The sequence below is a fragment of the Ursus maritimus genome, unplaced genomic scaffold (genome assembly GCF_017311325.1).
Source record: "Ursus maritimus isolate PB19 unplaced genomic scaffold, ASM1731132v1 scaffold_8, whole genome shotgun sequence".
Taxonomy (NCBI): Eukaryota; Metazoa; Chordata; class Mammalia; order Carnivora; family Ursidae; genus Ursus; species Ursus maritimus.
In genome coordinates this window covers 22471043-22481873 of record NW_024426996.1, presented here as the reverse complement: position 1 = coordinate 22481873, position 10831 = coordinate 22471043, and the positions used below count along the sequence as shown (strand labels likewise).

At 40.7% G+C, this 10831-nt stretch overlaps 1 protein-coding gene across 2 annotated transcripts; it reads left to right on the top strand.

Moving 5' to 3' along the window:
* Positions 1-1569: 1569 nt before the first annotated feature.
* On the top strand, positions 1570-10463 carry CCNG2 (cyclin G2). 2 transcript variants are annotated; one of them, XM_040625354.1, is made up of 8 exons: positions 1570-1855; positions 2819-2956; positions 3609-3746; positions 4811-5061; positions 5250-5328; positions 5418-5516; positions 7648-7853; positions 9028-10463. In XM_040625354.1, the coding sequence occupies exons 2-8, from the start codon at positions 2819-2821 to the stop codon at positions 9146-9148; spliced, it is 1032 nt and encodes a 343-aa protein (XP_040481288.1). In that variant the 5' UTR covers positions 1570-1855; the 3' UTR covers positions 9149-10463. The 2 variants fall into 2 exon arrangements, with proteins under 2 accessions (XP_040481288.1, XP_008691482.1); XM_008693260.2 differs by lacking the exon at positions 1570-1855 and adding an exon at positions 2449-2732.
* Positions 10464-10831: the final 368 nt, after the last annotated feature.

Here is a 10831-nt window from a genome sequence, read left to right as displayed (position 1 = left end):
CTCTTCCAGTTCCCCTTTCCCCAAGTTGCTCTGAGCTCCAGACTCTCATGTCTAGTCCCAGCTAACATGTAAAGGGATCTATTTCTGAAATTCTTCAGCTGCTCTGGAAAGAAGATAAAGTTGCTTCTAAAGCTGTATTGTGTGCCTTCTCATATTTTACAAGTAACAAAACAATTCACAGAGAACATGCAGAAGAGCAGAAAAGAGAAATCTGTTCCTTAAGTTTGATTATTTAGATTAGAACTCAAGAATATGCTATTTACGGATTTGTGCATTTGGCTGACAGTGGCCCGGAACTGAGGAGGGAGAAAGTAGAGAAAGTAACCATAAATGTTAGAAGGGAGTCTCTTACATCCCCCAAAGATATTCTGTGTAAATGTTTCTCTGGCCTAAGGCACCCTTTGTTCTGCTTTTTGCTCCGCCTCAGAAGCGGTGTCGCCTCTTAATAATAACGTTAATTATAATGGACAATAAATGATAATTTATGGGTGACCGAAAACCAAGAAGCCTCTGGGAGTTTTCATTAAAACAACAGCGCAATTACAACCTCTGGAGGCACGATCTTATAATTATTAAATGTTTGTGTGCCCTCATCAGTAAGCGCAGGTTAAGTTTTTCCTTTTAAGCCCCCCCTCGTACATTTATTTTTAGTACAGAAAAATTTCAAGGCACATCAAATTAAAAAGAATAGTTATAACGAACACTCTCGTACCCGTCACCCATCTTCACCAACTCCTAACTTTTTGCCAATCTCGTTTCACCTATCATCTCCGTTTTTTCCTCTTGGTAGGAAAAACTTTAAAGCAAATACGAGAGATGAGAGCATTCTACTTCTTAAAAATTTCAGTAAACACCCCAACAATTTTATAATAACTTGATTGGTTATAGCAAAATGGACGCGCAGAACAAAGTAAAGGTTTTCTAGCTATTACAGTTCTCTGGAGGTAAGAATGGCAAAGCACAGGAACCCGTGGAGGTGGGGGCGGTAAGAACTAGACCCCAGGGTCAGGTCTATAAATTCCTTCGGAGCTATCAGGCATGCGCAATCCAGACCCCAGAGTTGCTAAGGCCCCAAGGAAGATAGAAGCTCTGGATAAGACGAAAGCCAATCAGAGGGCTTGAAGGCTAATCAGTCAACCAATCCAGATTCGAGAGTGCATCAGATGCTCAGCATTCTGATCGCTCTACCAGTATCCAATCCGAGAGCTGGCTGCTTTGGGCGGACTTTTCAAAACAGCGAAAACAAAACAAATGGGGACCTTTAAAAGGTGCAATGCGACCAGAAACTATCTCCTTCCGCCTCTCAAACTTATCACTCCTTTCCCTTCCCTCCTCCGGATCAGTCGCAGAAAGCCGACTCCCAGAGTCCACCCTCCGCCCTGGGATCAAGAGGGTGGCTCGACAAAGCAAAGGCGAGGGGAGGAGGGCACAAATCCGGCTGGGGACAGTAGCATAGAGGCGGGACTCTTTTTCAAAGTCTTTTGCGGAAGCTTGGGATCCCTCCGCGGGGAGTCACGTGCCCCGCCCCCTTGGGGGCGTCGAAAACTCAAAACAAAAACAAGGGGTTTGCTTCAGCCTCGGCTGTGGAGGCAGCGGTGCCCGCAGAGGGGCAGGGCTTGAGGGGCCGGCGCTGCGCCCCAGCTGGAGGGTGGGCGTACAGCGAGCGGGATGAAGCTCGGGCTGTGAGGCCGAGGCGGCCGGCGGTGGCAGGGGGGGGAAGGGTCCGATGCCGGTCCGGGAGCACCGCTGAGGCGGCGGGTCCCCGACCTCTGGAGACAGGTTCGGAGGCCCCCGCCGCGCCCAGTCCTCACCGGACCGTGACGCCGCGGGCTGGTGGAGGCGCGTCTCCGGCACGGTGAGTGGGCTTGCCGGGGATCGCGGGGTTTCTTTGTTCGTGGTTGGGACTTGGCGGGGGGTGTCGGAGTACCCACTCCTCAGCCCCGGGAGCGACTCCGGTCCTGCCCTCAGCCGGGGGATGGGCACTGGAGGCGGAAAAATGTTGGAGAGAGGAGTAGAGAGTCAGGGAGGCTGAAGACAATTCTTTGGTTGCACCCCCCCCCATTTTGTCACGGGGGCTTGCTGGGGTGGTGCTTCCTGGATTGACAGCTCCGGGGCTCAGCACAGTTGAGGAAGCTGGGCATCAGTGGATGGAGGGGTGTTGTCCGGGCACGGGGTGGGCCGGAACTCTGTCCCCCGACTGACGGGCCACGCCACCCTACTGCTCTCTCGGATCACGGTCTTGCCACTCGGGTGGATCTGGAGTAGGCTCTGTCGTAGCCGATGGGGAAGGCTTGGGGGCTGGACTCCAGTGAAAGGGGTTTCTAGAGCTGGGCTCCCCGGGAGAGGCGGGGCTCAGGAATCTCCTCCCTCCGCTTCTTTGTTCAGTCGCGAGACTTTCTCTCCCCTCCCCCCTATTGTGCAAAGCGCCCACCCCAAGACCCACTGCTGTAGCTGCCCTAGGTGCTTTGTGCGGGGAGAAGCCCCTCCCCCACGGCTTCAGGTGGGGCGGCTGTCCGGACACCGCCGCTCGGGGACAGTTTGCTGTTTGTGAAACAGCCCGGAGGCCGGGGCCGGCCGGTCTGACCCAGCGCTGGCCCGCGGACCAGACCGCGGCCCCTCCTCCTGCCACACCTCCCTGGAGGTGGGAGAGAATTGCGCTGGGGTTCTGGAGGACGTGACTGATCCCCTCACCCGCTGCTCGCCGGGGTGTGCTGGGGCGCCTCTCGCTGGAGGTATTGGCACTAGCTCTTTTCTGCCCACTCCCCCCTTTCCCCCTACCCCCAGGATACCCTCTAACTGCGTGGTGTCTTTGCTGCAGATGAAGGATTTGGGGGCAGAGTATTTGGCGGGTCGTGAAGGGGTCCAGCTCTTCGGATTGTTGAACATCTATCTAGAACAGGAACAGAGATTCCAACCTCGAGAAAAAGGGCTAAGCTTGATCGAAGCTACCCCGGAGGTAAGCTCCCAGAAAAGAGATCTTGGTCAAGCAGCTGATAGGGCTTGGAGAAGGATCTTTTTTTTTTTTTTTTTCCTCCTCCAGTTGAATCAAGATTAAAGGCTACAAAGTTTCTTGAGACCAAAATTTGTTTTCTAGAATATTAAGATAAATCTTACAAAGGGTCATGCAAGAATGAGAGTGATACTAACTCTAGAGAAGTGTTTCTTCAAATGTGTCACTCCAAACCTGCAGCTTGTGGGTGGGAGACTCCCTGGGAACTGAGTAGTTCTTTGTGGAAATACCCTCTGCCCATGAAATACTTTATAGTAGGCTCTTAGATTTTATTTTTTTAATAAAGAAAACAAACTATCTCCATTATAGGGAAATTATATTTGCTATAACCCTCTGGAAGTGTAACAACAGTTCACTTTATACTGGATTGCTGAAGCTCTTTTGTGCTGCATATTTTTAAAAAGGCATGAGTATATCTATATATATATATGTCTTGTATCTGAAAAAGTGTGTATCATTAGTTAAATGATACCACTCTTTCCTCCCATTATTCTTGAAGGTTAAGAAAAAAAAATTATCTTATTTGAATCTAATTGTGTGTATTTATCCATCTAATTCTAAGAAAAGTCATAACTTTGGCTCTTGGTTTTTATTGCAGGATGATAACACTTTGTGTCCAAGATTAAGAAATGCCAAAGTAGAAGATTTAAGGAGTTTAACCAACTTTTTTGGATCTTGCACTGAAACTTTTGTCTTGGCTGTCAATATTTTAGATAGATTCTTGGCTCTTATGAAGGTATTTAATCATTTTTGTATATGCATCTTCATATTTCTAAACCTAGTGCCCAGCACAGTGCCTGGCATACAAGGGTTCGATAAATGTTTGACAAGTGAATGTAATTATGTCATTGCATAGAAACATTTTTAGTTGGAATTGTGATCTTCAGTGCCAGAGTGAGAGACTACAGAATTAACTGTGTTGTATTTTAAGTTAGGTTTTGCTGTTACTGTTTATATACCTTCTCTTTGAAGATGTGACAAAACGGAGACCACTGTTTTTAGGTACTCCCTACATACCTATACAGTCCTCAAAATACGGTTTTCGTATTTTTATCTCCCATCATGTTTTTCTTGGAGCTTAGTTGTTTTTAATACTGAAACATGACAAATGGAAGTGTAGCAGTATATTAAAGGTGACCTACTGCGTTTCCTGTGAGAAGTCTTTTCAAAGCAGGGAGCCATAGTCTTATTAACCAGCAACTGTTAGAAAAATGTGGTGATTCTTCTGCCAATAGGATTGCTGTCAGCTGCTGGGTCAGTTTTCAGGGCACTGAAAAGAAAAGGGCAGCCATCTGTCCATGGCAGCTTTTACATATGCTCTGCTCTGCACAACTGATGCAATATTTCTCTTTGGCAAATTTGCATTGAAATGTGGGAGGATACTTAAAGATAAATAGAGAAGAAGATAAAGAGATAAGTCACATGTATTATGTTTATATCTAAAGAAGTATATATTGTCTCAGTGTTGAAAGGCTTAATTTTTTGGCGGGGGGAGTCTGTACTATTACGAATTTCATGTTTGAAATACAAAGTATGATTCGGTGTTAGAAACCTGCCTTTTGAATTTGCATTTAAATTACTTAATTTAAATGCTTAAAGTGCCTTTTTTTAAAAAATGGGAAGTTAACTCAGTTTAAGATGTAAAAATAATTAGGTATAATTGTGAGTAAGGGTAAGTACTTGAAACAGCAAGGTTGTGTTCTATCTTAAGAGTTAGGGACATCATTATAATCTTTTAAGTGCCTGCTTTGCTAAGTCAGAGTGACAGTTGTTAGAAAAGCCTTTTTCTTTGTTTTTCAGGTGAAACCTAAACATTTGTCTTGCATTGGAGTCTGTTGTTTTTTGCTGGCTGCTAGAATAGTTGAAGAAGAATGCAATATTCCATCCACTCATGATGTAATCCGGATTAGTCAATGTAAATGTACTGCTTCTGACATAAAACGGATGGAAAAAATAATTTCAGAAAAATTGCACTATGAATTGGAAGCAACTACTGCCTTAAACTTTTTGCACTTATACCATACCATTGTACTTTATCATACATCAGAAAGGTCAGTGGGATTACAAATAAAAGTTTTGTACTTTAGCATTGCTGTAGCTAACAGTTACGATGCCAGTGAAATTTATGTTTTTACTCCTGTAAATTTTCAACTTGGACTTTCAACAGCAAGTTCTAAAACCATTTAAATCTTTGGAAGTTTAATAAGTAAATATTTTGTTTTATTTTTTCATTGTACAGGAAAGAAATACTGAGTCTAGATAAACTAGAAGCTCAGCTGAAAGCTTGCAACTGCCGACTTATCTTTTCAAAAGCAAAAGTAAGTTGATTTCTTGCTTACATATGTCTCACTGCTTCTATTTTGAATTTTTAAAAAATACTTATTTTTAATTTTTTTTTTTTTTTAAGCCATCTGTGTTAGCTTTGTGCCTTCTCAATTTGGAAGTAGAAACTTTGAAATCCATTGAATTATTGGAAATTCTTCTGCTTGTTAAAAAACATTCCAAGGTAAATTATCTTCAGTTCTTATTCTTTCTCCTAATGTTTCATTTTTTCCTCCCTATGGTGATTTAAACATTAGGTAGTACTTTATGGGGCTCTTAGCTTTTACACTTTTTTCTTGTATCTCAAGCGTTGAAGTTCTCAAAATGCAGCTTTGACACAGACAGTATTAAGCTGGAAGTGGAACCTGATCACTTAGCCTAACTTCTTTCTGTGTTCAGATGTTGTCCCTTCTCTGGTATTCTCACCAGTTGGTAACACAGTGGTGCACGTTGCTACATGCACATTGTTCTAAAATACATACTAGGAAGTAGACTTAGTAAATATACTAATGGCAGTCCGTTACATCTGTAGGGCTGAATCATCATCCCAACAGTAGCATTACCAAAATAACTTCAGCCATGTTTTTCTTTTTAAACCTCTTAGTCTGGCTGGCCCAATAAGTTTTGCAGTAAGGAGTGTTAGTACTAATAGGAAGTGCTTTGGGGTTTCGTTAGCACAGAAGTAGGGTAGATTGTGAGAGGCACTATAACTGGGAATCTGGTTGGACCAGAAGAATCTTAGACAATGAAAGTTTGGGTAGCAAAGGCTTGTGGTCAGGAAGTTGGTGGACTAGAAGGGTTTGGGAATCATTTAATGTAGGCTTATAGTTAAAATGTCTAGGTGATATTCATAAGCAGGAGTGGGGATATCCAACTCAATAGTAGTTTTGGAAGCCAAGCATGGAAATGAGACAAGGAGTCACAGATGACCAAGATTTGAACCTAATGGTGGGGGAAATATTGATACCACAGAGGGAAATTTGAGAGAAATTAATTTGTAGAAGTATGATTTTAGGCACTTGTATGTCTTTTAGGCGGATAGATACTTAGCAGATATTTGGCAACCTGGAGTAAAAACTCAGAAGATAAATTGTAGTTGGAGATTGAGATTTGAAATTTCTCGTGAAGAAATAATAGTAGAAACCATAAGAAACTCGTGGGAGTTGTTTGCTTAGGGGTCAGTTGAAACTCTGGGTTTTCATTGTTGGTAGTTTCCCCCTTAGGCAGGGGAAGGAGGGCCTATGAGACAAGTGCATGGTCAGGTTGGAAAAAGGTTTTCAAGAAGTATTGCAAGTCAGGAGTATTGAATTTTGATGAGAGACCCAGTGTAAAAAGAATTGAAGGAGGCTCTTAGATACCTAGAGAGAGGTTCCCGTAGAATGAGAAGCGAGTCAGTGAGATTGCAAGGGGGTTCAAGATGTAGCTGGATTAGGTGGTAATGGAGACCAGGATGATATAAAATTATCTTCTGTTTGTGATGAAAGTATTTGTGAAGCATTTTTTTTTGAGCAGATAACTTCTAGCTTTCATTTATATCATGAATTTATTAGTTGTAAAACCTTTTATAATATCTGGAAATATCTTTTTTTAAAGATTTTATTTATTTGACACAGAGAGAGAGAGCACAAGCAAGGGGAGCAGCAGGCAGAGAAAGGGAGAAGCAGACTCCCCACTGAGCAGGGAGCCCGATGTGGGGCTCAGTCCTGGGACACCGGGATCATGACCTGAGCTGAAAGCAGGCACTTAACCAGCTGAGCCACCCAGGTGCCCCGGTCTAGAAATATCTTGAGTGAAAATTTATTCATTGAAATAAATTGGGGCACTCCTCAGTGGTGGAGGAACTGTGCTCTTTGGGGGGAAATTCCTCTTCTGTCATATTGCTAACTTTTCCATTAGCATATATTTGGTGTCTTAATGTAAATGCATACTTTTAGCAATCCACACAATGCTATGTTATAGAAACCTAAATTATGTTAAATTCCTTTCCTTGAGACTGTTAAAGAATATACTTAATAATAGGTTGATTAACAAACCTAATGTTTTTAGGTCAGTGTATTTTCTTTAAATAGGCAAAGATTTTTATTAGGTTCTATGTAAATTATTTATACCTACAGTGTTCCTCCCTTAAACCAGTGGTTACCAGATTTTGACTGCTCATTAGAATCACTTGTGGAGCTTTAAAAAAATCTTGATACCGAGGTCATGTCCCATATCCAAAAGAATATGTGATGGTGGGAGCCAGGCATCAGTATATTTTAGGCATTATAGGGTGATTCTAAGGTAGTTAACCTCTTCATTAAAATATTTTTTTCCAGGTTAATGACACCGAGTTCATTTATTGGAGGGAGTTAGTTTCTAAATGCCTAGCCGAATATTCTTCTCCTGAATGTTGCAAACCAGATCTTAAGAAATTGGTTTGGATTGTTTCGAGGCGCACAGCCCAGAACCTCCACAACAGCTACTATAGTGTTCCTGAGCTGCCGACGATCCCAGAGGGGGGTTGTTTTGATGAAAGTGAAAGGTAAGCAGGTTCCTTGACTAATTAGACTTCCCCTTAGTGAATAACACTGATTTTATACTCAAAATGGAACCTGGGAATATTCCAGGGTATTAGAGAAAGCCCCCACTCCAATAGCATCACTTCTTCAGGTGAGGAAATCACCTAGAGGTAGTATTACTAAAGTTGGTGATGATTTAGAAGTATACGCCCCCCCCCCCATTTTTTCTTTATTAAGAAAACGAAACAAGATGCTCTATATTACATCCCCAGGACTTGTAACTGGAAGTTTGTACCTGTTGACCACTTTCACCTGTTTTCATCCCCTGCCTCTGGCAACCACCAATCTGTTCTCTGCATCTATGAGTTCTGGTTTTTGTTTTGCTCATTCTTAGATTCCACATGTAAGTGAGATCATACAGTGTTTGTCTTTCCTCTGTCTGACTTATTTCATTCCTTCCCTTTTTGAAAACTGGTTGTTTCACATCTCCCTTGCTCTTTGAAATATAGTTTAGTTTAAAAACAAACAAAACCTGAAATGGCATTCTGGGCTTTTCAGGGTTAGTATGAATTCCTAATATGGTGCCTTGGGTAGAGGCTGTGGGTTAAATGACTGGAAAATAAAGGGAACCACCACCACTAATGTGGCAGACTTCTCTTAGATATTTATCATTTTGTCAAATGCCATTGTCTTGTTCAGAGTTAGTTTTTGTGCATAAAATGAATAATTTTATTAAATTTGGTTATTTTATGCTCTAGAGATAAAGAACAAGAAGTTTCGTTTTTATGGCTTAGTGGCTTCTTGGTTTGAGGGTATCAGGGATATAATTATTAATGCAAGAAAGACAGCAAAACCATGTGATGGGAGATTTGTTGTCCTTTATCTCCATTTACTGGATTTAAAATGCTTAGAATTGTACAGTTAGTTGCTGATATTTATTAATTGGTACAAGTATAATAGTTTGGCAGATAGTAATTTGTCTAAACCTCTTAAAATCTGTGTTTTCTAAGGAGATTACAATAGATTACAGTTCATTTTAGGAAGTCCTTATAAGTTAAATTTTGTCTCTGTAAAGCTTAAATTTTGAATATAAAAATCCCAAGACTAGAGATACTCGTTTAGTAGTTTTATTTGGCTTTAAAACCTTTAAGTATTTTCTAAATAATGGAATCTTCTTGTCTCTTTTCCTCCCTTTAGTGAGGACTCTTGTGAAGATATGAGTTGTGAAGAGAGTCTCAGCAGCTCTCCTTCCAGTGATCAAGAGTGCACTTTCTTTTTCAACTTCAAAGTGGCACAGACACTGTGCTTTCCATCTTAGAAATCTGATTGTTCTGTGTCAGAATTTCAAGTGTGTATACAGGTTTCAAAGCAATAAATGGGGGAGTAGGTAGTTTTCTGGTCCATCCCCCATCTAGGCAGAAATTGCATAGACTGGAATACCTACCTTCTATTTATTATTCAGATCAGATCTGGCCTATTTTCATATTTAATCCTAAGCCATCAAATGGGTTAGTGCCTCTTAAATGATTAACAATGTTTTACACATTGGCACTTTATTTTTCTCATTGATCTTTAGCTACTTGGGGGAAGAGGGAAGGTGCTGATACCTTCAATTTGTTACTTTTCAAGATTTTTAAAGATGAATAGTGTAGCTTACCTTAAAAACTTTTTATAAAGCCTTCACCTGTCTTTAGTTAAACAGATTGGGAGTGTAGAAGTGCTTCCTTAGTAGGGACCGTGGATAACCCTTTAATGGTTGATCGTAGATCTCCCCTACCCTCCAGTCTCAGAACAGAGAATATACTCTCCAATGTCATACACCTTTTTGTTGTTTTGTTTTTTAAATGATCACTTACTCTGATGCAGACTCTATAAACTTAGGAATTACAATACTGACATTTCTGTGAATTTTAGTATATAATGTGTTGATTGAAGTTTCTGCTAAAGCAGAACTACTTGACAGGCTATGGTTGTTAGATAGTTGCATTTTTAATGCCTAAGTATTGTCAGACTATAGTATTATTTTAATGTTACTAAAACAATCCATAATCTGTTAGTTATGCATGCACCTGTTTGAAAGCAGTGCAGGAAGTTGAAGAGAACTAGGTAACTGTGGAATTGATAAATGTTGATCTAGTAGCATATTTTATTTTATTTTCTTATATTCAAAAAGTCTGCATGATTATGTTTATTTCCTTTGTAATTCACATTTCAAAAATAATGGTATTAGTATATGGGTGCCAAGACTGAACATGAAGTTAAAAAAAAAGTTAAGTGTTTGTAGTTTTCTAGTTTTAAGTATATCTGTGTGGTGGTACAGCCATAAGAATAGGGATTTACAAACTCTGTACACGTGAGATTTTGTACAGAGAATTTTTTTTAACTTTATAAATTGTATATGAAAATGTAAATCTTAAAAAATGTACATAAAAATACTGTATTTTTTTACCCTGTGTGTGTGGTAGTCTAGGCATTGCATGTAAATATAATTTATTGTGTATTCTGTATTATAAATCATGCATTGATGACTTACTTTTTAAATGTAAGTCATCATCCGTTGGATGATTTCTGAAGTGGATCTTTTTGAAGTAATTAATAGATTACAACTCAAAATAAAATGTTAATGAATCATACTCCTCGTTTGCAATTGTATCTTAAGTTTTTGGTTCAAAAGAAAAAGTGCTTGCTGTATTTCCATAGAAAGGCTTGAAGTGAGGCTGGAGTGCCTCCAAGGTAAGCTCTCTATCTGGTTACCAGAAGTCCTCTAGGTAGTATTTCTTCATCACATTTGGCCCTCAGCCTTGGAGATACTGAAAGCAAATCCTGTCACTTGAGAATTGACCTCTCTCTGGGGTGGACTCATGTGAAACAAAAGAGTGATGTATTGACCTGAATACCTATTAATTTATAGTGAAAGGCAGCAGGTATCAAGTACACCAGAGTACTCAGGTTGGAAGATCAATACGGTTTCTTTCTGCAGACAGGCCAAATTCTAATCACA

Excerpts from the sequence above, each read along its gene's own strand:
- CCNG2 (XM_040625354.1), top strand. The coding sequence starts at position 2,819 with ATGAAGGATTTGGGGGCAGAGTATTTGGCGGGTCGTGAAGGGGTCCAG. Across the intron at positions 5,062-5,249 it reads CTTTATCATACATCAGAAAG|GAAAGAAATACTGAGTCTAG; the intron begins GTCAGTGGGATT and ends TTCATTGTACAG. Across the intron at positions 7,854-9,027 it reads TGTTTTGATGAAAGTGAAAG|TGAGGACTCTTGTGAAGATA; the intron begins GTAAGCAGGTTC and ends TCCTCCCTTTAG.